Source organism: Magnolia sinica, chromosome 9, assembly GCF_029962835.1.
Source record: "Magnolia sinica isolate HGM2019 chromosome 9, MsV1, whole genome shotgun sequence".
Classification (NCBI taxonomy): Eukaryota; Viridiplantae; Streptophyta; class Magnoliopsida; order Magnoliales; family Magnoliaceae; genus Magnolia; species Magnolia sinica.
Genome location: NC_080581.1, coordinates 10840724 through 10868652, shown reverse-complemented (window position 1 = coordinate 10868652; position 27929 = coordinate 10840724). Strand labels below are relative to the sequence as shown.

General features: G+C 41.8%; 1 protein-coding gene across 2 annotated transcripts; it reads left to right on the top strand.

The window, feature by feature from the left end:
* Positions 1-273: 273 nt before the first annotated feature.
* On the top strand, positions 274-27929 carry LOC131256875 (cytochrome c oxidase subunit 6b-2-like). Of its 2 annotated transcripts, XM_058257941.1 has the most exons (5): positions 274-388; positions 20254-20342; positions 20478-20559; positions 27653-27752; positions 27856-27929. In XM_058257941.1, the coding sequence occupies exons 1-4, from the start codon at positions 380-382 to the stop codon at positions 27704-27706; spliced, it is 234 nt and encodes a 77-aa protein (XP_058113924.1). In that variant the 5' UTR covers positions 274-379; the 3' UTR covers positions 27707-27752; positions 27856-27929. The 2 variants fall into 2 exon arrangements, with proteins under 2 accessions (XP_058113924.1, XP_058113923.1); XM_058257940.1 differs by having other exon boundaries at positions 27653-27929.

Here is a 27929-nt window from a genome sequence, read left to right as displayed (position 1 = left end):
TTGCAATACACCAACTGGATGGCTAGGATCATCTGATAGGAGGAACACTAGGGCCTTGCCCTATCCCTTATGAGGTCCACCAGAAGAGCGGCTTAAATTTAGAAAGGCCGGTCCACCGTCAGCTCAAGGCTGGTCAGGATTCAATCCAATCAAAACGACTTTGTGGAACAAGGAAACCTAAGTGGGGCTATCATTTCAACGGTTTGGATTGTTTCCATATAATCACGTGCACCATAGACAGGTGCATGCGTATAAACGATCGTTCTCCGGCGGCGTATCAAATAACTCCTCGCCCTTCTATTCCTCTCACTCTCCAATCGCCCCCCATTATTCGTTCTCTTTGAAAATCTCAGCTCTTCCTTCTTCCATCGATCCGAAAATGGCAGCGGTAAGACGACTAGAATCTCTCTCTCTCTCTCTCTCTCTCTCTCTCTCTGATTCCATCTTTCCTTTTCGTTTTTTTTTTTTTAAATTATTATTATTTTTTAATCTTTTTAATAAATAATTTGAAAATAGGGTATTATTTGAGTTCGTTTTGCCTCTGTCGCGACTCAGGATTGCCAGCATGTGTCGCCCCATCGGGGCCCACATGCTGGGATGATCCGATGATACGAACCGTCCATTTCCTTGGTCCCACCATAAATAGGACGTTATCCTATAATTACGCTTCATTGATGATCTTGCCCTTCGATTTTTTATGTGTTGAATTTGAGCCATTTGATATTTAGAAGTGATGGTCAGAATCATCTGTTCAGTATAAGTTTCATATGGTTGCTAGTATAGCATGGAATTAATAAGATGGATTGCTCTGGCCATCGGATCATCTCAGCATGTGGGCCCCAATGGTGGCACATGCTGGCGATCATGAGTCGCAACAGATGCGAGATGAGCTCTTATGTGGAAAAACAAAAAGAAGAGGAATATGGAGAATAAAGAAGGGAGAAAAGGGTCTGTGTCTTTTGCAGGATATCTTCCATCTAACACAAGTTATTTTTCATTGATTTTCTCTGAACATTACGACTCCTTAGGGGTCGTTTGGATGACTGTAAATGGTTTAAGTGGTAAATGATTTACGTGTGTAAATCATCACAGCCTGTACTGTTTGGCTGTAAGCCGTAAATGATATACATGTAAATGATAGTCTGTGTTTGGATAGCCTTTAAATTGTTTAAGTCCTGTAAATGGAGAGCCAATCTTTCCATTTATAGCCATTAGGCTGTAAATGGAGAGCCTATAAATGAAATCACAGCTTTTTAGCTGTAAATCAAATGGGGCTGAAATCTGTAAATGATTTACAGCCTGTAAATCATTTATAGGCATTTTTCAGGATCCAAAGTTTTCCAAACATAGACTGTAAACGATATACCTGTAAATCATTTATAGTTAGCCCCATTTACAGGCATCCAAATAAAGAGAAGAACCTACACAAGAAGTTATAATTCTATAATGCAGATAGGCATTCCTTTTTTAAATCAATCAATTCTGAATCACAACCAAGAAACCTGTCCGCAGTTGTTTGGCTACCTTGAAGCTCAAAAGGTGGAAAGGAAGTGTTTCAAGGAAATAGATTCCCGTAGGTACCTGACCAATATATGCCAAAAGCCCTCGAATTGATGGAATGTGCCAAGTTAGGCTCTTAAACCACTGGGGATTTTAACACACCACCATGCTCCATAGCTGACGTCCATGGTGGTCTAGTCTATGGATACGCTCACTTTGGCCTCTTGTCCAAGTAGCGTTTTCCACCTCATGGCAGCATGGCGGCTTTCACTCTAGTCCAGGTTGAACTTTTCACAGGTCGGTCAATCATGACTCGAGGAGGCTCCGACTTTGAGGCTCAACTTTTCGACTCAAAGCTACTCGAGGCAGGCTTCCTTGAGGAGAGAATCTCAGAAACACATCAGGAACAAAGGAAGAGAAGAACTAAGGCGGGATAGAACAGCTTGTCGCGGAGAATCCTGGGAAGGGAGAAATTCAATCTTGCCAAGGAGGTATCCCTCTCAAGGATGGCAACAGGGCAAATGGGCGACCTCTCGCGGTAGTCCTAGTTAGAGAAATCAGGGAGAAGGTCTACATCCACAAGAAGGGAAATGGGGAGGGACGGTTAGAGGAGCTTTACAAAGGCCAGGAGAAGGCCGAGAGATGGAACTTAGTTGTGGAGGAGGGCAAGGGTTTTGCCAAAGATAAGGAAGAGGCGGTGGGTTCTTTGAGGGGTAAGGAGGTTGAGGAAGAGTGGGGTGAAGAAAGAGAAGGTTGGGTCAGGGTAAGAAAGAAGGGAGGAGGTGCGTCGAATCCTCGAGAGCTTTCCCCCACTTTCTTCATGGAAAACTTCCCGGACGTGTGGTTGACATCCATTTCTGTCGGGTCTTCAGAAGGGAAGGAGAGGTTCAGAAGGTGGTAATCCCTAAGGGAAAAGGGTTATAGGAAAATTAGTGGGTTCACTTTTGTGAGACTCTCGAAGAAGGATGTAGTAAAGGTGATTTTGGCGCTTCATCGGAAGAAGTTTGAGGGTTCAACGAGCCAAATATAGCATGGATATAGCTAAATTCAAGCCAACAAAGAAGGGGGCTACTAAAACCTCTGAGAAGAGAGTAGCAGAAGCCAAAGAAGCTCCACCCCAAGTGCTAAGAGGGGGCGGAGCTAGTTCTGGAGGCCAAAGGTCCAAACTTTCTTACAGGGAGGCGATGCTTGGTTGTGCGGAGGTCTTTAAGGAAGGTGTGGAAGAATCTATCTCGGGGAGGGACTCTTCTCTAGTGTCTAAAAGAATATGGAAAGAAAATCTTAATGGAGAGGTGGTCTTACAGGTGGATCCTAAGGTCATCGATTCTGCCTGGGATCTTCTGCGGTGGAGCTTTGTGGCAGAGGTGAGGGAACCCACCTCTCTAGATATGGTAAATAGGTGGCTCTTGGTTGGTGGGGAGACTAGCGAGGGTGACTTTTTCCTAAGATTCTTGTCTAGCTCAGCGGTGTGGATTTCGTTTAGGGAAGGGATGGACCTCGACAAGATTTTAACGGCAGTATCCCTACCGTTTGATGGATCTGTCTTTTGTCTCCGATGGTGGGAAGAGGTGTTGTTCACATACCCAGAATATCAACAATAAGTGTAATCCTAAGCAAAAAATAAAGGGTATAGAACGAATTTGTGTTTAGATTGTTGTTCATGTACCAAGGATATCATTAGTGAGTATAATTCGAAGCAGAAAATAATTAAAATTTAAAGGAAAGTAAGAAGTTAAAACGTGTGCACTTGATTTCTCCAGCGAAATAATGATAACAATGGAAAAGAAAAATCAAGGGAGGCGTGGAACTAGGTTGCTCTCCTGAACTAGAATGTTCTAGATCAGTTGTTGCGACTGCCTTTGAGATATAACTGTTGATCGGCTACAATAGCTGACTCTAACACCACAGCAGTTTGATGCTTAATATATAATGGAAAAATGAATAATCGAAAGATCAATTGTAATTAAAAGGATCAACGAAGCTTTTTTGGTTTTCCAAAGAAGGCAAAGAGAGACAGAGAGAGAATGTAATGCAGGGGCATTTTCACACTGGGCTCGAGTGGGGTCGCCTGTTGGATGCATGGGCACACTCGGGGTGGGTGACCCATGCCATTTGGGGCCCACGGGGGAGGTCTCGTGTTCAAGACTCCTTACCAGGGGTGAGTAATGCGCATTTCACACCGGGCTCGAGTTGGGTAGCCCGTGGGATGCGGGGACACACTCGGGGTGGGCAGCCCATGTGATTTGGGGCCCACGAAGGGAGTTCGGCCGAAGTCCTAACCCATGAGATGTGGGGCCTGGGCTATGAGATAAAGGGATTAATTCGCCATACTCTAACAGTTCGAGCTTTTAGAGCAAGTGGTTAATTATCCTACATCAAATTGGTATCAGAGCGGGAGGTCTCGTGTTCGAGACTCCTCACCGGGGGTGATTAATGCATGTGCATTTTCACACTGGGCTTGAGTGGGGTCGCCTGTTGGATGCAGGGGCACACTTGGGGTGAGTGACCCATGCGATTTGGGGCCCATGGGGGAGGTCTCGTGTTCGAGACTCCTTACCAGGGGTGAGTAATGCGCATTTCACACCGGGCTCGAGTTGGGTAGCCCGTGGGATGCGGGGACACACTCGGGATGGGCAGCCCATGTGATTTGGGGCCCACGAAGGGGGTTCGACCGAGGTCCTAACCCATGAGATGTGGGGCCTGGGCTATGAGATAAAGGGATTAATTCGCCATACTCTAACAGTTCGAGCTTTTAGAGCAAGTGGTTAATTGTCCTACATCAGAATGCAGCTAGGGTTTTTTCGTTAATCGCCCTTAAGTTTTCTTCTTAAGATAAATTATATAGTAAGACCCAATGCCCACATAGCACACACTTGGCGCTGATGTGGTTGCCAACGTTACAATGAACGGTCACAACACCGTTACGGTAACGTTCATTTAGAATTCACAAGACTTGGTCAAAAGGCACAAAATAAATAGAGAAATAAAATAAAATTACTCATGTAGCTGAGCTCGACACGCATGCACAAAGTGGCACAGTGGGAGGGCGCGTGTGTGCGTGGTCTTTGGCATACTATACCCAAGAGCTAACAAAGGCTATCTGAACTTTAATATAAGGAGAAAAAAATTCTCATTTCTATCCGATCTGAGACTATTCCCACAAGTAACTTTTCAAAAGACGAAAGGCCACTTTTCTCTCTCACTTTTAGTTTAAAAAAACTAACAAAACTATTTTTTAAAATTAAAAGATAAATGAGCATCAGATCTAGCGTGCACAAACAAAGATGTTCGTAGATTTGAACCTTTGCTTAGTAGAAAGTAATCCATTACCATAGATGTAATGGACAGAGCCTTATAAAACTAAGCTATTGAATAGTAAGATCAATAATTCACACACACGCAAGATCACCACTTCTTTCCTATATATGAACATAATGCACTTTAAGGCCATGTGCTAATCCTAATTTAATTATTGCTCTAGAAAATTAGCCAAATTCTCATAGAAGAGGCCATGTAGAGAGTGATCCAGTTTCATTCAAAGAGGTCACGTCTTCTCATGATGCCTCATTTTGGAAAGAGGCTATAGATACCGAGATGAACTCCATTATGGTTAATTATACATGGAATCTAGTTGACTTACCTAATTGTCTAAAACCATTCAGTTGTAAGTGGGCTTTTAGAAAGAAGCTAAGACCTGATGATTATATAGATAAATACAAAGCTAAGCTAGGAGGCAAGGGATTTAGACAGAAGGAATGAATAGATTTCTTTGATACATATTCTCCTATATATAGGATTGCATCCATTAGAGTGTTGATTACTATTGCATCTTTACATAATTTGATTATACATCAAATGGATGTCAAAACTGCCTTTTTACATAGAGATCTCCACGATGAGATCTACATGGAGCAATGCCAAGAGTTTGTAGATCCTGCTCAACCTTTAAAGGTATGTAGATTAGTTAAATCACTGCACGGTCTTAAACAGGCTCCTAAGCAGTGGCATGCTAAGTTTGATTCAATACTCAGAGATGATGACTCTAGCATAAATGAAGTAGACAAGTGTATATATTATAAAAATGATGGCTCTATGAGTGTCATCATTTGTTTATATGTTGATGACTTACTTATATTTGGGTCTAACAACGCCATTATAAATCAAAGCAATGTTTTTTTTATCAACTAAGTTTGAAATGAAAGACTTAGGAGTAGCTAATGTGATCCTGGGGTTCAAAATTATGAGGAAACAAGATGAGATAATTCTTACACAATCTCATTACATAGAATCTTTCTAAAGAAATACAATATGGCGGACTACAAACCTATTTGCACTCCTTTTGATCCTAGTATTCACCTATATCCTAATAAAGGGACAAGTGTGGTTCAGAATGAATATGCTAGTACTATATGTAATCTGATCTATGTAATAAATTGCACTAGATCATAGCTTATGTTGTGGGAAAACTAAGTAGGTTTACCAGTAATCCCGGTGAAGAGCATTAGGAAGCTGTTCGTAGAGTGCTTAAGTACTTGAAAAAGACTCAGCACTATGGTTTACACTATGACACATATCCAGCAGTATTGGAAGGTTATTTTGACATTAACTGAAATTCCATTTTTGATGGTTGTAAGGCAATTAGTAGTTACATCTTTCTCATAGATGGAGGAGCTGTAACTTGGTAGTCCAAAAAACAATCTACTATCTTTGACTCTACTATGGAGTCTGAGCTTGTAGCTTTGACTTCCGTTGCGGAAAAGGCTGAATGGTTAAGAGACATTTTGTACGATATACCGTTTTGGAGTAAATCAGTTCCTATTGTTAAATTGACATTGGGGTGTACTAACAAGCTTTAAAAAAAAGAAAGAAAGTTTCCTATTGTTAAACTAAATTGTGATAGTAATGTAGCTATCAGGCGTGCTAACAATGCATAATATAATCGTAAGAGGAGACCGATAAGCCAGAAACACAATAGAATAAGAGAACTACTCAAATGAGTGGTCTCTATAAATGAAATTAGATTGCTAGAGAACCTGGCAGATCCTTTAACTAAGGACCTTGTAAAGGGAATAATTTATAATACATTGAAGGGAATGAGACTTAAGCCAACTGAATGAACTACATGTGATGGTAACCCAACTTGAATGATTGGAGATCCTAAAAAATAGGTTCAATGGGATAAACGAGTTACCAAGTAGTTCTAGGTGGCACTGGATAAAGGAAACTGGGTTTCCTGTCCCATTTTGATGTTTATCCAGTGCTACTTATGACATATGGGAGGATGAGGTCAAACCTCTTAATGAGTTCTATCGTGCTTATAGATGGGACGCATGGTCACGAGTGCGTTCTTGATAGACTCACCTATATAAGTGCGAAGGTGTGGTTGGTTGACCGCTTTCTATAAGAATTTGGCTAATTCTCTAGGGCACTCATGTAATTGGGATTAGCTCATGACTTTAAAGTGCATTATGTTCATATATATCAAAGTAGTGGTCATCTTGTATGTGTGTGAAGTACTGATCTTACTGTTCAATTGCTTAGTTTTGTAAGGCTCTGTCCATAAGTCTATGGTAAGGGATTACTTCCCACTAAGTAAATGTTCAAGTCTACGTAACACCTTTGTTTATGCATGCTTATATTTGATACTCATATATCTTTTAATTTTAAAAAATAGCGGGGGATTGTTAGTTTTGTTAGTTTTTTTATTTTTTATTTTTTTATTACTAAAAGTGAGGGAGAAAAAGTGGCATTTTGTCTTTTGAAAAGTTGTTTGTGGGAATAGTCCCACATCAGATAGAAATGAGGATTTTTTCGCATTTATATTGAAGTTTATGTACATAGCCTTTGTTAGCTCTTGGGTATGTCAAAGACAACATGCGCGCCCGCCATGCCGTGCTATGTTGTGTGTGCCGAGCTAGGCTCGGGCTTTTTTACATGAGTGATTTTCTCTCTTTATTTTGTGCCTTTGGACAAAGTCTTGCAGATTTTAAACGTACGTTACTGTAATAGTGTTGTGACCGTTCATTATAATGTTGGTAACCACCTCAGTGCTAAGTGTCCGCCATGTGGATGTTAGGTGTAACTATATAATTTATCTTAAGGAGAAACTCTAGCCGTATTCTCTCTCTATCTCTCTGCATTCTTTGAAAAATAAGAAAAGCTTTGCTGATCCTTTTAATTATGATTGATCTTTCGGTTATTCATTTTTCCACCATATACTGAGCATAAAACCCTGTGGTGTTGGAGTCAACCATTGTAGTCGATCAGCGGTTGTATCCCAAAGGCAGTCGCAATAACGGATCTAGAACAATCTTCGAATTCTAGAATAAGGCGTGAATTGTCTTAAGGAGAGCGACCTGGTTCATCACCTTCGTTGGTTTTTCTTTTCCATTATTATTTATTATTTCGCTGGAGAAATTAGGTGCACATGTTTTAACTTCTTGCTTTCCTTTGAATCTTAATTATTCTCTGTTTTGGATTACACTTATTGTTGATGCCTTGGGTACACGAATAACAAGAGGCCTCTATCCTGGGTTGGGAGAGGGTTTGGTTCTCAGTGACGAGTATTCATCTCGAACTCTGGCTTCTAGAGATCTTCCAGACGATGGGGGAATGTTTGGGAGAGCTGTTGTTGGTTGATTCGGCGACGGAGGAGGGGTTAGAGGTCAGAGCGGTGAGACTATTTGTTAAGAAGAAGAAATTGGCCCCATCTTTGTTGATGCTCTCAATCCAAGTGGGGGATTTAGAAATGTTGATTTTGATAGTCAAGGAATTGGTCGTGCTCTTCCGAAGAAGACGCGAGTCGACTATCCCAACAGGTGTTCAGTCTCAGAGTTTCTTCCCTGCTTCAATGGCGTTCGCGGGGCACAGTAAGCCATTGTCCAAAGGAATACCGAATGATAAGTGGCAACAGACGTGGCCGTCGTGCACTACTACAGAGAGGGGCGATGAGCAAATGACACACGTGTTCGGGGGTATGATTTACTCGACCCTATTATGCCGAGGGTTGGAGTATCTTTGCTTGGCGCGGGAGGATTGAGAGAGAGCTTTAAAACCCGGTCTGGTCCAAACCTGGTAGAGACGGGACGTGTGGAGGAAATTAAGGAGATCTCTATCATGGTCATGGACACGATTGTAGCTTCAGGATACCAGACCTCTTCCCGATCCTTAGAGCTTGGTTTGGGTGGAGGTTCGGGTGGTGGGGTTAGAGCATTGGAGTTTCTTCTATTTAATGCGTCCCTAGGGTTTAGTCCGGTTCTTTGATTGACAGACGTAGAAGCAATGGGCACTACACACGTACCTCAAGACTCACGTGAGTTGGATTCTGGGGATTCGTTTGGAGTCCAACTTTAGCCCCGTTATTTTAAGTCCCAACTCTATTTCACTCTCTCTTTGACCAATTACAACATTGGCTCTTACGAAAGATATTTAAAATAGTGCTAAGAGGTTAGTAGGAGAACACATCACAGAGGCGTGCATTGTGGAGGCGAGTCATCTCTCTTCTGTTAATCTGGATACAGGGCCCACTTCAGTTGTGGATGGATCGGTGATCAAGGCCCCTGATCTTAGGTTGAAGACTTTCGGGAAGTCTAGACATCATCCCGTTGCAGGTGGAATCGGCATCCTGTGGGGAAATGGTGGTTGGTCAGATCTCGAATAAACCCAGTAGGGTGTCGTCAGAGGATATGGTGGCCTTTCAAGTGTTGTCGGCTCAAAAGAAGAGATGGTTAAGAACCGTGATTAATCAAGTAGGCAGATCTCTTGTAGTTCGGGTTGGGGACAAGGACAATGACTACTTAACGATATTTTAGTTTGTGAAAGAGCGCGGTACAACAATTCCCCCTTTTATAGTACTTAAAAAGTCGTTGAATTCGACAAAAGGTAGGCGCTAACTTCCGTGTCTCAGTCCCGATAAGAGCCTTTTGTTGCTGGATCATGAAGGTCTCAGAAGGGGAAAGAGGGGTAAGTCTATTACAAGATGAAGATGCTTTGTTGGAATGTTCGCAGGCTGGGATGTCCTAGGAAGAGGATGCTCATCAAAGATGTGCTGCAGGTGGAAAGCGCTGATTATTTCTTTCTAAGAGACTAAGCTTCAAAGGATTGATAAAAAGATCCTCAATTCCGTCTAAGGATTGCGGACTGTGGATTGGGTAGAGATTGGATCCATGGGTTCAGTTGGGGGTATCGTTATTGCTTAGGACTCCAACATCGGTCATTCTTCTCGACACATCCTTGGGGTTCAGGTGGTGCTTCACAGCTGCGTATGGTCCAACGCAAGCCATCAGAAGGGAAGAGCTCTGGAATGAACTTGATTTGGTTCAAGAAAAGTTCAACTACCCTTGGTGTCTGGGGGGGAGGCATTTCCAGAAGCATGGCGGACTTTTCTTCGTGGGTCAGCAAGCATGAGCTCATTGATTTGCCAATGTTTGGAGGTAGATTTACATGGTCTAATGGATAGGCTAATCCTTCTATCTCTCGGTTGGATAGGTTTCTTGTCTCTTTGCTTTGGGAGGAGAGATTGATGCGGACACAGGTGCATTCAAGGTGTACCAACGAAGAAAGCGCCAACCACAAGTGCCGTCCTTGTGGATAGGCGAATATTGAGGAGCTGAAGACCTTTCACATGTGATTGGACATATAGAAGACCCCACTTAGGGAAGACACATGTGAAGGAAGATTGGAGAAAGAGGACCGAGCGCCCAAACTTTCCCATACTTATGTTATTTGCATGTTTTTTGATTTAGTTAGCGGTCTTTTAGTAATCTTATATCTTTATTTGCTTATCCTAGGGGTATTTTAGTAATTTTATGTCTTTATGTGCTTATTTAAGTGGGGTAAAGCCCTAAACACGAATTTCAACTATTGATGAATGAAAAGCAAACCCTTTGGTTGCCTCCTTCCTCTCTTCTCTCTAATGGTGCTTCTTCTCTCCCCTTGATCTTCTTCTTCTAATTTCTTCTTGTGCCCCTTCAACTTCCTCAAGGTAATAACTTTCTTTCTTCTATTTTTTTTGTTTTGGCTAATTCCTCTTCGATCAAAATCTTGAGAACCGATCTAAACCCTAAATCCCCAAATTCTCAAATCCCTAATCCGAGAAACTTCTTGGTTCTTCGGACTAGTGATCTTCATTGATCGATTGGGTGTGACCATGCAAGATCGGGAGGTCTCATCCTTACGGATCCAACCTAAGTAGTAATTGAATTCCATACTCCATGGTTGTAGTGATGGCCCGCTCCATTGCATGTTTCCTTTATGATTTTCTCAGTTATGATGATTATTGTTAGAATTTTAGATCATTTATTCCTTTTATTTCCGCTGTTTAATTATCTCCATGAGCATGCATCATAATTAGGGCTGTCCTGCGTCAAATTTGGTATCAAAGCCAGGTTTGCATGGTTTTTGTCTAGATCGAGTTATCAAATTAGGGTTTTGATTTTTAGGTTTAACTTGGGAAAGTTTCAAGTTTAGAAAGTTTTCAATTTTCGAAACTTTCCAATTTTAGAAAGTTTCTAATCTGGAAAATTTTCAGATTTGAGTTGTTTCCTGTTTCAACTTAATTGTGTCAGTTCATAGTAGTTTTGCATTCATCGCATTCATCTTGAAAGTCATAACACCTAGTAGTCTAGTTAGGTAGAGTTTGGTTCAAGTCTTCATTGTATGCCCACGAGAAGAGGTAGAGGTTTCGGACTTCAACCTACCATGAATAACGAGCAGTTATCTGAGCAACTTGCTCAATTGATACAAAAGATAACCGCCCTAGAAGCGAGTCAAAGGCGTGAGTTTGCCCGCCTTGAGAACCAAATTACCACTACCATGACTAAGGTGGAGCAACTAGAGGCGTCCCAAAAGGAAAACCCCGCTGTAGGGGAAGATGCGCACTCCCAAGTGGAAGGAATCATTGAAGAACGTGCTGCCACACGTGGTGGTAGTGAGGATAGAGATCGTGGTAACGGTCGTGGTGTGGTGCGAGAGGCACGAACCACATGTGGTCATCAAGACCGTTATGATCCAGATGAGCGTGCGATGAAGAGTGTGAGAGTTGAGGTCCCGAGTTTTGATGGACGCTTGGATCCCAAGGCATTCCTTGACTGGGTTGCTGACATGGACCACTACTTTGAGTGGTATGGCATGTCAGAAAACCGTCAAATGCGGTTTGCTAAGATGAAGCTTGTGGGTCAAGCCAAGCTCTTCTGGACCAACACCGAGCGTAGGGTAGAGAGAGTTGGTAGAACCCCTATCACACATTGGTATGAGATGAAAGAGAAGTTGAAGGAGAAGTACCTTCCTCTCTCATACCGTCAGAAGCTCCTTGACCAATGGCAATCCTCACGCCAAGGGTCAATGTCTGCCGCTGACTACATCGCTAAATTTGAAGAGTATGTGATGCGATGTGATATCCGAGAAGACCCTCTAGTAACGCTCTCGCGTTTTAAGACGGGCCTTTGTGCGGATCTTCAGCGCGAGCTTATCACTCGGCCCTTAACGGACTTAGATGAAGCATATCAAGTCGTGCAGGAGTTAGAGCAGTATCTGGAACTAGACCTAATATTGGTAATCAACCTAGGGCACAGGCGACCATTCCGCCTAGGCCTAGGGAGGACAAGGGCAAATGGGTTCTTGGTGCCGGTCCTAGTAACATGAGCCAAGTGAGGTGCTATGAGTGTGGCAACCTTGGCCACATGTCTAATCAGTGTCCTACGAAGAGCCGTGGGAGAGCCTTAGTTATAGGCGAATCCCACGAGGGTGGAGATGACCATGGTGATTATGAAGTTGAAGAGTATCACCCTGAAGGAGGACTTACTGATGAAGAAGTGGATGGAGAAGCAACGCTTGCAGTAGTCAGGCGTGTGTTAGCTCAGTCTAGAAGTAGTGCTGACTGGCGTCGAAGCACTATCTTCTACACTATTGCCAAGTGTGGTGAAAAGAATTGTAAGGTGATAGTGGACAGTGGAAGTTGTCAGAATGTGATTTCCACTAGTACCTTAGATCGCTTAAAACTGAAATCCACACCTCATCCAGACCCGTATAAAGTTTCTTGGGTTGACAAGACATCCCTACCTGTCACCCAGCAATGTCTAGTCCCCATCGAGTTTGGGTCATACAAAGAGTCCCTATGGTGTGATGTTTTACCTATGGATGTGGGGCATGTTATCCTAGGTAGACCGTGGCTATTCGATAATGATGTCACGATCTTTGGCCGTTCGAATGCGTGTACTTTTATGTATAATGGTAAAAAGATCAAACTTAATCCCATGCCACCTGAGAATACACTAGGAAAGAAGAAGGATGAGAAGGCAAGTGAGCCTAGAGAAATGGGGAAATCCAAACCTAAGTCTTTACATATAATCAGCGCAAGAGAGTTTGAAAAAGAGGCTAAGGAGGATTCTATGGTGTATGCCCTTGTGGCTAGAGAAATTACACCTGAGGTTCCATCAGAGTTGCCCTGTGAGGTGATCTCAGTCCTGAAGGAATACAGTGATGTATTTCCTGAAGACTTACCGAATGAGTTGCCACCTATGAGGGACATACAGCATGCCATTGATCTTGTCCCAGGGTCTACTTTACCGAACCTTCCTCACTACAGGATGAACCCTGCATCGCATGCAGAGTTGAAGAAGCAAATTGATGAGCTTCTGCAAAAGGGTTTCATCCAAGAGAGTATGAGCCCGTGTGCCGTTCTTGCATTGTTGACGCCAAAGAAAGACGGCACGTGACGCATGTGTGTGGACAGCCGTGCCATAAACAAAATTACTGTCAAGTATAGGTTCCCTATACTTAGACTTGATGATATGCTTGACATGATGGCAAGGTCCACTATATTCTCTAAGATAGACCTCAAGAGTGGATATCACCAAATTCGTATACGCCCAGGAGATGAGTGGAAGACGGCGTTTAAGACGAAAGATGGGTTGTATGAGTGGTTGGTCATGCCCTTCGGCTTGACTAACGCACCCAGTACTTTCATGCGGGTGATGACCCAAGTTTTGAGGCCGTTCATGGAAAAATTCCTAGTGGTGTACTTTGACGATATTCTTATTTATAGTACCACTAAGGAATCACACCTTGAACATTTAAAGAAGGTCTGTAGTGTCCTTAGGAAGGAAAAGTTGTACGCTAATCTTAAGAAATGTGCATTCATGTCTAACCAAGTTGTGTTCTTAGGATTTATAGTGTCATCTGAAGGGATGCAAGCAGACCCTGAAAAAGTCAGGGCCATAGTTGAGTGGCCAGAACCAAGGAACATTCATGAGGTGCGAAGTTTTCACGGCCTAGCAACTTTTTATCATTGGTTCATTAGGGGTTTTAGCACGATCATGGCTCCCATTACCGAGTGCATGAAAAAGGGAGAGTTCGTGTGGTCTAAAGCCGCCGTCAAGGCTTTTAAAGAAATTAAGGGCAAGATGGTGGAAGCTCCTGTCATGCGTCTACCTGACTTTTCTACAGTCTTTGTAGTAGCGTGCGATGCGTCTGGTGTCGGTATAGGTGGAGTGTTGAGTCAAGAAGGACACCCAGTGGCCTATTTCAGTGAAAAACTGAATGAGGCAAAACAAAAATACTCCACTTACGACAAAGAATTTTATGCGGTAGTGCAATCCCTGAGACATTGGCGACACTACCTCCTACCGCAAGAATTCGTTTTGTTTTCTGACCATGAGGCTTTGAGATATTTGCATTCTCAGAAGAAACTCAACCCAAGGCATGCCAAGTGGGTAGCATTTCTTCAGGAATATTCGTTTGTTTTGAAACACAAGGCCGGGGTTGAAAACAAACCAGCAGATGCCCTTAGTAGGAGAGTGGCGTTGCTCAACTCTTTGAGTGTAGAGGTAGTCGGATTTGAGCAATTAAAAGATGAATACCCCATATGTCCTGATTTTGGGGGTACTTACGCGTCGCTCTCTAGTGACCAGCATATTATGGGTGAATATGTTCTTAAAGATGGCTTTCTTTTCAAGGGAGACAGACTTTGTATTCCCCGTATGTCCCTTCGTGAATTCCTCATCTGGGAGCTTCATTCAGGAGGGATAGCTGGCCATTTTGGTCGTGATAAGACCATTGCCCTCGTGGAAGATCGTTTCTATTGGCCAAGCCTCAAGCGAGACGTAGCCAAAGTTTTAGGGCAGTGTCGAACATGTCAGCTGGCAAAGCAAAGAAAGCAAAATACCGGGCTGTACACGCCATTGCCAGTGCCACATGCTCCGTGGCAGGACATTAGTATGGACTTCGTGCTCGGGCTTCCCAAGACTATAAAAAAGCACGATTCCGTTTTTGTTGTTGTGGACCGTTTTTCTAAAATGGCGCATTTCCTTCCATGTTCGAAGACGTCAGATGCGTCTCATGTTGCTCGTATCTTTTTTGATGGTGTGGTGCGTCTCCATGGGTTACCTAAAACTATAGTATCTGATCGTGATGTTCGATTTACTAGCTATTTTTGGAAGACACTCTGGCACATTATGGGAACTCATTTGTAATTTTCTACTGCTTACCACCCACAAACAGATGGTCAAACTGAAGTGGTAAACCGTAGCCTTGAAAATCTTCTACGTTGTCTAGTGGGTGAACATGTTAAGACTTGGGACCTAATTTTACTAACTGCTGAACTTGCTTATAATGGGTCAGTTAATAAATCTACAGGGTTGAGTCCTTTTAAAATTGTAAGTGGTTATAAACCTAGAATGCCCATAGATCTCTTACCTATGTCTGTTACCCAAAGGTCTTCTGAGTCAGCCGATGCATTCGCACGCCATATTCATGATTTGCATACACATATTAGACAGCAGTTAAATAAGAGTAATGATGATTATAAAGTTTTAGCCGATTCTCATCGAAGAGTGCAAGAATTTCAAGAAGGAGACTATGTAATGGTGCTAATAAGGTCAGAGCGATTCTCTCAAGGATCTGCAAAGAAATTACAAGCGCGTAGTCCTTTGGACCATTCAAGATATTACAAAAGGTTGGGTCCAACGCGTATCGGGTTGACCTTCCATCTGAAATGAGCATTAATCCAACTTTTAATGTGGAAGATCTAGTCCGTGCCCATACTCCCATTGTTGATACATCATCCCTTTCATGGCCTTTTTCTGAGTTTGCTACCCAACCCCTTCCACCCCCTCCTCCACCCATTACCCATAAAGAAGCAATTGAGGAAATCTTGGATGACGAGATAGTATCCACGAGAGATGGGGGTTTCCAAAGGTATCTTGTCAAGTGGAAGAACAAACCATCGTCGAAATCTACGTGGCTGTCGGGCGACGCATTGCAGGGTATTGATCCAGATCTACTTGAGCGTTACAAAAGTTTCAACTCGTCGGGGTCGAGTTTTTCTCACCCGAGGGGAATTGATGCGGACACAGGTGCATTCAAGGTGTACCAACGAAGAAAGCGCCAACCACAAGTGCCGTCCTTGTGGATAGGCGAATATTGAGGAGCTGAAGACCTTTCACATGTGATTGGACATATAGAAGACCCCACTTAGGGAAGACACATGTGAAGGAAGATTGGAGAAAGAGGACCGAGCGCCCAAACTTTCCCATACTTATGTTATTTGCATGTTTTTTGACTTAGTTAGCGGTCTTTTAGTAATCTTATATCTTTATTTGCTTATCCTAGGGGTATTTTAGTAATTTTATGTCTTTATGTGCTTATTTAAGTGGGGTAAAGCCCTAAACTTCAATTTCAACTATTGATGAATGAAAAGCAAACCCTTTGGTTGCCTCCTTCCTCTCTTCTCTCTAATGGTGCTTCTTCTCTCCCCTTGATCTTCTTCTTCTAATTTCTTCTTGTGCCCCTCCAACTTCCTCAAGGTAATAACTTTCTTTCTTCTATTTTTTTGTTTTGGCTAATTCCTCTTCGATCAAAATCTTGAGAACCGATCTAAACCCTAAATCCCCAAATTCTCAAATCCCTAATCCGAGAAACTTCTTGGTTCTTCGGACTAGTGATCTTCATTGATCGATTGGGTGTGACCATGCAAGATCGGGAGGTCTCATCCCTCGCCGGATCCAACCTAAGTAGTAATTGAATTCCATACTCCATGGTTGTAGTGATGGCCCGCTCCATTGCATGTTTCCTTTATGATTTTCTCAGTTATGATGATTATTGTTAGAATTTTAGATCATTTATTCCTTTTATTTCCGCTGTTTAATTATCTCCATGAGCATGCATCATAATTAGGGCTGTCCTGCGTCAGAGGTACTCGTTAGCCATTACTTAGATCTTGCCGAAACCCGTTTCAGATCACAATCCTATTCTCCTATCAATTGATTCAGATAGTTGGGGCCTAAAGCCTTTTCGGTTTGAGCTCGCATGGTTGGAGATGGAAGGTTTTCATGACTAGATTGTTGATTGGTGGTCTTATTTCGATGTGAGCGGGTTTTTAGGGTTCAGGTTGTCCCAAAAGCTTAAGCTTCTCAAAGCCAAAATTCTGGTGTGGAAGGAGGTGTTAGGGGAGCAGGATATCCAATTGGAGGAGTTGCTCCACTGCATTTAGGACCTGGACTTGAAAGCTGAGCTAGAGCTTCCGTCGGAGGAGGATGCTAACCTTAGAAGGAAGAGGAGATCAAATGGAAACAAAGATCAAGAGCTTCTTGGCTGAAAGAAGACGATAAAAATGCGACGTTTTTCCATAAATCACTAGTGCGAGAACCAGGAACAATAAAATCAGCTGCTTGGTGGTTGGGGAGAGGAGGGTTGACAAGAAGGAGGAGATATGTGAGGCCGTGGTTATCATCTATGAGAACCTATTGCCTAATGAAGGGTGGGATTGCCCTTCTTTGGATGGGTTATGTTTCAAGTGCTTATCGGAAGCTGACGCATCAAATCTTGAAAACCCTTTTTGGTTGAGGAGGTCAAGGCGGCTGTTGATTCCCTTGGGAGGGACAAGGCACCGGGACTAGACGGCTTTCCTTTAGCTTTATATCAGGTCTTCTGGGAGGTGATTAAGAAGGATTTAATGGATTTCTTGTGGGAGTTCTTCAAAAGAGGTAGGTTATCAACTTCTTTGGGAGCCTCATTCATAGTGATCATCTCGAAGATTTTTGGAGCTGATTGTCTCATGGACTTTAGACTCATTAGTCTAATTGCGGGTCCTTATAAGATCCTGGCTAAGACTCTATCGTGTATATTCGGAAGGGTGCTTAACTCTATTATATCTAAGAACCAAGGTGCGTTCATCGAGGGGAGGCAACTCATTTATAGTGCTCTTGTTGCTAATGAATGCATTGATTCAAGGTTTAAGGAGGGTTCCAATGGTATTGTTTGTAAGTTGGATATCAAGAAGGGTTATGATCACATTAATTGGGACTTCTTGGCTTATGTGCTTTGGAGGATAGGTTGTGGGTAGAAATGGATTGCTTGAGTGTGTTCGCTCGGCCAGATTTTCGGTGCTAGTGAACGGATCACCTAAGGGGTTCTTCAAACCTACAAGGGGGATCCCCTTTCTCCGTTCCTTTTCCTTGTTATAGTAGAAGCTCTCCACGGGATGCTAGCTAAAGCCCAAGAGGAAGGATTTATAAGGGGGTTCCAAGTTAGCAAGGAAGGTCTTCCTATTTTGCATCTTCAGTTTGCGAACGACACAATCATATTTTGTGATGCAAATGAAGGTATGGTTGATAAATTGCGGATGGTGATTCTTTGCTTTGAAGTGGTCTCGGGCCTTAAAGTTAATGTAGCCAAAAGTGAGATGTTAGGGGTGCACACTTCTCAAGGGTAGTTGAAGAGGTTAGCCGATATTTTTGGTTGTAGAGCATGATCCTTTCCTTCGGCGTGCTTGGGCTTGCCCCTTTGTCTAGGGAAGCCTCTCAAGCACTTATGGGATGTCATCATACAAAGCATGGAAAGGAAGTTGGCTCAATGGAGAGGGCAACTCCTTTCTCTTGGTGTGAGGATCACTCTCCTAAAGTCGGTTTTGTCTAATCTTCCTCTTTACTTCATGTCTTTCTTCTGGTGCCCGATGGCGATTTTTCACCAGATCGAAAAGTTGAGAAGAGACTTCTTATGGCATGGATCGGAGATAAGAAAAAATTCCATTTGGTTGCTTGGGAGGAAGTGTGTAAGCCTTACGATGAAGGGGGGGCGAACTTTAGGGAGCTTCATGCAATGAATGTGGCTCTCCTAGGAAAATGGTTGTGGCGGTTTGGGGAGGAAGTCAATGCTTTTTGGAGAGAGGTCTTAGTTGATAAATATGATTGCGATATTAGAGGGTGGAGACTGGAGATTGAGGACTTCCTCCTTTTATAAAGCTTCCTGGATTTGGAAAACCATTGCTCAATTGTATCCGCAGTTCTCTCAAGGAGTAAGCTTTTCGATCGGTAACGGTGATAGGGTCAGATTTTGGGAAGACATTTGGATCAGGGAGACTTCTACCCAAGATTTTTTTCCGTTCGTGGCTCACTTAAGCCTTGAAAAAGAACATCATGGTGGCTTATTGTTATCCTTTTCATTCGTTGCCCATATGCTTATCGGGTTCGGAACTTCTTCAGCCACTTTGGTTTTTCATGGGTCATGCCGAAAACCATGAAGGATCTCTTCTTTACGTGGCATGGAGTTCATCTTGAGAAAAAAGCCCAGTCTGTGTGGTGTATGGTGTTGCTGGCTGTTTTTTGGGCTGTTTGGAGAGGAATATCAGGTGTTTTAGGAACGAATCCTGCAAGGTAGTGGGTGTTATTGCAAAGGTTACGAACTTAGCAGCTGAGTGGGTTTATTGTAAAGCTCTGTACAAGATTTTAATCTTTCGTGTATTCTTAAGTTGTAATTCTTTGAGTCTTTCGGCGCTAAATTTCCATTAATTCTCAAAGAGAGAGGGACAAAAAAATTCATGGTGTTGGCTTCGATTCTAGTTGTTAAGAATCTAAGAATGTGCCAAAAGTCCTAGGATTGATGGAATGTGTCAAGCTAGACCTGTTAAACCAGGTGTGGATTGCAAGAAATTCTTTGAGAAAAGAGATTCTGTTTTCATGTTTGGGTACTTGGAAAGCTATTTTAAGGGATGCAAATACCATGTTTAGGTACTAGAAAGAGTTGCTAGGAACTTGGGTGTGGGTATTCACACCTGAGAGAGCTTAAAGAGGTAAATTGTGTAATTTGTACATGTCCGATATCTAAGACATTCATCAGGCTGGGCTCATCAAAATTTAATCTTTGCCTGAAGAATGGGCTAACCCAATCATTAGGTGGCCAACAAAAAGGGCATATTAATTCAATGATTAAAGCATCAACCCCAAAAAATGGCAATTTAAATTTTATAAGTGGGGCCCAAAACTGGGCCTGCCAAAAGTTAAAAAATGCAATATATTTTGATCAAATTAAAGCCATCCAATATGTGACCCACTGCAAATAGATCATAAAGTAGAAACCCAAAATGTAACTCAATTTTACATTGAATTTAGAACCTTGACTACTCATTTTAACCATGCTTCGGAAATCTTCTCGATAGGACATTCCTAACCTTTTAATTTGTGGCCTGCAAATGGATTTTAGGAAGAGGAATGCAGTAATAGTGGAGTAATAGTCCACATTCTACTAAAAAAGTCAAGGCTGGTAGCTTGGCAGGATCTTTCAATTTGGGAAATTTCTGCAGCATGGCCCATCCATGATGGGTCCAAATTGACCACTGGTCTTGATCAACAAACTGATATATAGTGCACAACTATGATTAACCCTATCTGTTTTGAAAGGTTGATTACTTTGTTCCTGTTTTTTTGGTGGGGCCCAACAACTTACTACACACTAATTTTGTGTCTTGGACTTTTGTCTTAGATTGAAATAAAAACGGCACCAGCGGATTTCCGCTTCCCCACTACAAATCAAACCAGGCATTGTTTTACGCGCTACATTGAGTTTCACAGGTACAATTTCTCAACATTAGGCAGTTCGTTTATTTATAACCCCATGCAAGATCTTTTAAATACTGTTCCATCTTTTTCTATCAATAACTTCTCATGGAACTTGGGACTAAACGGGTATTCAATTTGCAAGTGCAGGTGTTTGGCAGCAAAAGGTCAGCAATCTGGTGAATGTCTTAAATTTGCAAAATACTATCGTTCCCTCTGCCCAGGAGAATGGGTGAGTTCCTTTGTCATGCTCGCTTTGTTTTTTGGGTTATTTTGTTGTTTCTTAGCTGTCTTTGATTACTGGTTAGTCCTGCCTTCTCTCCATATTTTATTAGAACATGGATGAAATCATAATGGTTTTTCCCAGCTTAGAGATGGTTCTGCAAGTAGTTTGGTTATTAACTGCAATCAATACTGAAGGTATGAGAACCCAGCTCATAAGTACTCTGCTATTTAGACTTGGCTGGAACAGAAAACTAATTGTGCAATCATTAATTGCAAGCTATTGTTAACTGCAATCCACATTTTGTTTAAGCACTTACCTATTAATTAAACTAATTTTGCAATTATCAACATTTAGCACACTGAACTTAGGAGATAGAATTCCTATAAAATGTACCATGTCTGCCCTGTGGCGTATATGTCAACTCAATTAGATTGAGGATGTGAACCATAATATATTTTGGTTCTAGGGCTTTTTTGGATGGAGAGAAACCAAAAAATGTCATGGAAAACCCCTATGGAATTTTAGGAAATGCAAAGCTGCAGATTCTGAGAATAATTTTGTTGTTTGGTTTGGAATGTTGTTTTTCATGGAAATGTTAAGAAGTCAAGGGTCAAACAATGGAAATCAACATTTAGCATGTTTTTTTTTTTTGGAAGATGTCGATATTCACATTTTTTGAGGAAAACCTTGGACATGGAAATCAGTGTCTATGCTTCTTCTTTTTCTCCCTCAAACAAGGGAGAACTATTATTTCTGTGGAAATCAACTTCTTTTACAAGGTTTTCCAGCTTCTCGAACAGCCCTAAAAGGGTTCCATTAGCGATAGGGGTGGCAATAGGCTGTAGGGCCAAGGCATGGGCCCCTAAATTTGGCCTGAGAATTGGGCCCTGGCCAATGATGAATGATACGCTCCAATCATCAAGTGAGCCACCATTATACAAAAACAATGGACGGTTTAAAGACACTGAGTAATTTCCATTCAACAAACATGATAATGACATCCGAGCACCATTCAGAGTGTACAAGAGGAGGAGGAGAGCTTTGACCCTAGTTCCAGCATCTCTATGGTTGGATGATCACTATATGGGGCTCAGATCGAGTACGTAGCCATGTCGGAAGACCCCACATGCATGTTTATGTGGGAAGATGCATGTGGGCTGCACATCAGAGCTTATTGGACACATCTAGACTGTTGGATTAAATGGAAGCTTTCATTAGATTGTTGGATTTCACGTGTTAGATCATTCGGACCGTTGGCCCATCCTGATCATTGGGCTATCTTGGCCGTAGACATCATAGGACATTAGTTTAGACATCATGAGACATTAGTTTAGTTATTTTATTTATTTTGTGGGTTGCTTTGTGTTTAAGTTGATTTAAGGGGTATTTTGGATATTTTAGAATAATGAGGATTTTTTATTTTTTATTTTGGTAAAAACACCCCAATTAGTTTATAAAGGGGTGAGCGTGTGAACCCTATAGCATTATTATGCATTGAATGAAATTTCTCTCTTTTGCTTTTGAGCAACAAAAACCTCCTGTTATTGGAGTTGGTGCGATGCCATGGAGTGATTCCAATTTATCCTTCTCTCTCATTCTTCTCTTCAAGGTAGTTCTTTCACTTTCTTCTTTCTCATCTTCTCTTTTTATTCTTCATCATCTCTTTCTTTCGTTTCAAATCAACTATCAAACCCTAACCCATCCAAACCTTAACTAAATTAAACCCTAACCATTCCAAACCTCAACCCAATCAAACCCTAACCCATTCCAAACCTCAACCCAATCAAACCCTAACCCATCCAAACCTCAACCCAACCTTCCCCGACCACCATCAGCCCCAAGTCCCTGTTCGTACGAACACACATGTTCGGCTGTCCGTCTGATCGCCCCCTTGTTCTGTGGCCCTCTTGCTTCATCTCATTGTCTCCCTTCCTCTTGATCATTAACCCCAAAACCCTACTTCTCACAACCCTAGATCCTCAATTCTTAAACTTAAAACCCCCATTCCCAAAACCTAAAATCCTAAACCTAAACCTAGTTTAGCCAAAACCCTAAACCAAGAGAATCTCTTTGAATTAAATAATAATCCCTATGCTAAATGGAAGTTCTACCTTCCATAGATCATAATTGATTCATATTTTGTTAGATCTGCATTGTGGAATTGTTTACGGCTTGATGGGAACGTGATTTTTTACTTGGATTCTTTAACTTTGTGATAGAGTAGTTTTATTTTGTGTTTGGATTGCTTTAATTAATCCGTTATTTAGTTTCAGCACACCATTCTAGGTAAGTCCATCCGTCCCGCATCAATACATGTGTAGTTTAAAAGCACTCTTAGATCCAAGGACATGTTTCAATGATCAAAACCATTTATATGATGAGACTCATCGTGAATGGAGGGGATACTCCAACAATTTCTTAGATTTTGCTATTCGAAACCTTTTTATTAAAGGGCAGGCCTTGTAGGGCCAGGGCCAGGGCCAACCTTGACATAGCCTAGCTGGGGCTTAGTTGTAGGATCCTTCAAACTAGGTGCCACACTGCTTCAAATTGTGCTTCAGACTCCTTGCTCCTGCTTCCTTACTCCCACATCCGAATCTTTCTTATTCCTGCACCCGAATATGTGGCTGCTTTGCTTCATGCTTCATGCAACTATAGATAGAGGCTTGGCGGTTAACCCTAGTCTGACCCTAGTTCCTTAACCCCTGGCCCTAAACTACACATGTAGCTGAATGGAAACTACTAAAAGTTTCTTTAAACTGTTGGTTCCTTTCGTATAATGGTGGCCCACTTGATAATTGGATTGGCCAACAGGCCGGCATGGCCATTCATCATTGGCCAGGCCTAGATTTGAAGCCTGGGCCCGGCCCTTGGGCCAAATTTAGGTGCCCCCTGGTGGCCCTACAGGGCTGAGGCAGGCTACCTGGCCATTACCACCCCTAATTAGACAAACACATGATTCTTGCTTAGTTCATGTTACCAAATATGCATCATGCAACCAAGATGCAAAATGCTGAAGTGTCCCAAGGATGACCACTACAGATTAAGCTTGGTGTTGATGTGCTCAAGGATCACCATCATCATCTAAGCCTCATCCCATTCCATTCTATCAAGGGCTATAACTATGCCCTAGCATGAGTTTGGAATGTTATATTGTTTAGATTTACGATGAAAGTTATGGCATGAGTTTGACATCAGCTGCCAACTTGGCACAACCTTCTTCCTTTATGCGGGCTTGGGACCGGCAATGAGAAGAGAACTCCTACAGGCACAATGTTACATTTACTCGTGAAGATATGTAGAACTTTGGACTTCTAATAGTATATTACATAGGTTGATTACAATGAACGAGTTTATTACAGTCATTGTTGTCAAATAGCATAAGCGATTGTACACGACCCAAGGGGGCTGTGCGCATATGCGATCACATAATCTCATATGCCATTGTACAGCCCCCCTAAAAATTACGTTTTTAATGGCATAACTGATGGCATAATTGCGTAAGCGATTGCATATGCCATGGCATAATCACATAAGCCATCGCATAATCCCAATGGTTATAAAACCGCATATGCTCCCAAAATGGCATATGCGATCGCATAAGTGCTTATGCGATCGTATATGACAACATGGATTACAGTCAATGAGTTTGTTGTTGTGCTCAAGGATGTGGGGAAAATTTTAAAATGTCTCAAAGGCACCTACCATGATGATCAAGATGCATTTACTCCTGAGATACAAGTTGTTGGAAAGCAGAAAGCCTCATGAAGGTATGTAGAACTTTGGACGTCTACAAATGTGTAACGTAAATAAACAATGAAGGCCAACACATAGCCAACAACCGCTATATGGATAGATGAATCATATCATCGAAGAGTAGGCCTCTCACCCATGGCTATTGATCCTATAGTAAACCCCCATTTATTCTGAGAGGGTTGAGTCACCATGTGGTGACAATGTCCCTAATGTAGACAGATCTCCCCTCTCACATACTGTTTCTCATTTATCTAAGAAGCTATAGTAATTACTTTGATTTGGGTAAATAGCAATATGCAGGAGACTACTAACATATCTTTATTATCATCATTAAGATTTTGAGCTGAAGATTCTGAGTACTGACATATTGTGTAGCCTGTTTTTGGTCATGTATTCCCTCATATTTGCTGTACCTTTTTTTCCCCTTTACATATATTCTGATTGATTTGTTGTATTTCTTATGTACTTTGTTTGCATCGTTATTGCATGGCTGCTAGACATTAAGTGCTAGGTGTTTAGTCCTATGGCTAAGTTTCAAACGAGGGGGTAGAAATAGACTGAAAGCTCAAGCACTTTATATTAACAAGCACTGCGAAAAGGCAGATTCATAATACAGATAGTTGGGTGTGGTTTTTGCCATCCCAAGCTACACCTGGTTGGCCACAAGAATGGAGGGTCTCTCTGGCAGATGTAAGCAATAAAGAAAGAGGAAAGCAAAGGTCATTGATGGCAGCAAGCAGCCTGAATCAATCATGCCAACTGACGGAGTAAAGAAGACTAAAAGAAGGGCTTAGACAGATGAGCTAATGGGTACATCTTCTATCATCTATAGCCCTCTCTCCTCTCTCAGACTTCTCTAGTAAAATCTCGCCTGGAGTTGGTCGAATTGTCTTCTTTATATATTACTACTTGGGACCAGTGCTCAATCAATCACATTGAGCCACACGGGTAATTCTCCTAGCTTAGATGAATAACAAGCCTCCACTTCAGTGCTTGGTGTTAAGAGATAGTGTGATTCATAGAGATTCTATGATATCTATGTACTATTTGGGTACTCTTGTTCTATGTAGATCTTTTAGATAATTTTGGGAAGATCTTTAGGGTCTCTAGATAAGCTTGAGGAGATCTCTAGAATCTTCTTTAATAGACTTGGAAGCCTATGAATACTTTGTTGTATTTTGTTTTAAAATAGCATTAAAATTTGAATTTTCAAATTTTCCGTAATTTCCCTCCAATTTTGAAAAGTTGTAGTATTTTTGTGTTGTGGGTTTTGTCCCACATCAGATTTGAAAAGGTAAACTATCTTGTATATAAGATAGTCTTTTTGCTTAGGGCTTGAGCCTCTTTCAGGGGGCGTGTGAATTTGGTCTTGTGGGGGTGCTATGCCAATAGCTCTAATCCCGAGTCCGTGTGCGTGTGCGCGTGCGCGACGCGACGCGACGCGACGGGCTGGGCTGGGCTGGGCGTGGGTGCGGGTGCTAGTGCATGTGTGTATGGGTACTCGCAGGACTGTACTGTATGTGCTGGAGTGTACTCGCATTTGCGCCTTTTCGTTTTAAACCAGAGAGATGCGTCTCTTCCGATTGGTCGCACCTGTTGGGTTTAAACCCAACGGACTTAACCTTTTATAAAGGGTGCTTATGCACCACTTCGGAGTCTATATAAAGACTACCGATTCCAGTTTTAATATACGAAAAATTCTTCTCTTATAAAACGCTCTCTGATATTCGGTTTTAAGCAATTTTCTACTGAGTTCATCGCTGAGTCAACTCAGCACTTTCGGATTAAACTGCAAGTGGTTCGAGCCCGTGTACAGTGAGTGCACCGCTGGGACCGGGTCATAGTCGTTGTATCCTGGAGGTCGATTGCTCTGGGAACCTGTTGCACTTGGGACGTTGTCCAAGGGGAGCAAATTCGATTTCAAGCCGAGTGACTCAGTCACGCCTCGACTCATTCAATAAGTTCTTCTTTCTCAAAATTTATTTTCCTTTTTTGGTTCTCGATTTTTAATAGTCTATTTAATTCAACTAAATATTCCAACATACTTTACCATTGCTTCTAAGGTTCAATAGAGAAAAATAAGTCCTATTGCTTCAAGGTTTTTCTCATGGTATATCTAAATTGCCATATGCCTCTCCCATTCTTATAACCTCCACAATTTATCTTTGAAATCACTAGCTACACATTATTCCTGAGTACATTAATGTGTAGCTACCATCGTCAATCTCTTTGGCTTTTGCTCCTTTTTGCTTTTTCTCTACCAGGCATTCTATATTAATGCTCCTTTCGCTTCTATCATAAGTTTGTTGCTGACATGGTTCTCGAATACTTGGATATTTTCGAACTATTTTTTAGACTAGGTTTTCAAAGTTATGGACTGTTTGGGGGCATCTTCTAGTATTCTTCCCCAGGAGACTTGGGGAGCTGGGTGTTTTTTGGGGGCTTTAGATCACTTGGATTTTTAGTTGTGATGACTCTCTTCAACTAGTAAAATTTTTGGGTGTAGTTCAAATATTCTTACTTAAAAGACATTTCGGGTCGCATTTTGGTCCAGTCCTTTTCAATATGGTTCGGCCTCTTGTGGGGACAGAAAGAAGAGCACCTATGTTATATACATGTGAAGAAGAGCGCCTATGTTATATACATGTGGCATTATGGTGCTAGCCAAAAAAGTTGCTACCCAAGAGTATCCAATGGTGAGCCATAATTTAGGCAGACCATATGTCAAAAATTAGAATGATTTGATTATATAGATATCCAATTGCTCGACATTTAATCCACTGTTTAATAAAAATATTTGACTTTCTGAATTTACAAGAAATCTGTCCACTAATACGTATCCAAAAAAAAAAAACACTTTCCACAAATCACAGATTAGGATTGCTCGGACTATATAGCTCTTGCTCACTCGGTTCCCTGCATGATACGAGTCTCGGTCAGCTGCTCAGCACAGTCACGGTAGGATGGTATGAATAAAGAACCTGAGCTCGAGATAATTCTTGAACAATGACCCATTTGCAGTGAGTTTTCCAATTCGGACTGTTAAACTTAAAACTTAGCATATGATGTGTATGAGTTCTAAATGCATAATGTTCAAAAAAAGAAAAGAAAAAAAATAAAAATAAAAATCTAAATGCACATGTATCAAGCGGCCCTACTCCGCCGAAGTATCAAATAACTACCCTGTACAAGCGCATCTCCACCCATCCCCCTCGTTTGCAAACCACTTCCTCTCTCTCCACGTGTGTTCCATGTGCCATTTTCCTGCATAGTGATGGATTAATGATGATGCTAGTAAAGGCCTTTTAAGGTAACAAACCACTTCTCTCCGGAATGACTGCAGGTTGACAGATGGAATGAGCAAAGGGAGAATGGAGTTTTTCCTGGGCCTCTCTGAATTACAGAATCCTGGCAAAAAGAATCCTCGTTCTCTGCAAAGACAGGTAGTATGGTAACTTGGGTTCTGTTTCTCCTTTCAAACTTGCATTAAAAGACACTTTTGGATTTAATTTCTTGATTGATTTCAGGGTGATTTTCTTTTATCAGCTTGGTTTCAGACAACGATTTTAATAAGAGGTGTACATCTATCGCTTGGAAAATATCAGTGTGTGGATTTTCTC

Coding starts and splice junctions, on each gene's coding strand:
- LOC131256875 (XM_058257941.1), top strand. Junction 20,343..20,477: donor CGCTACATTGAGTTTCACAG/GTACAATTTCTC, acceptor TTGCAAGTGCAG/GTGTTTGGCAGCAAAAGGTC. Junction 20,560..27,652: donor CCCTCTGCCCAGGAGAATGG/GTGAGTTCCTTT, acceptor GAATGACTGCAG/GTTGACAGATGGAATGAGCA.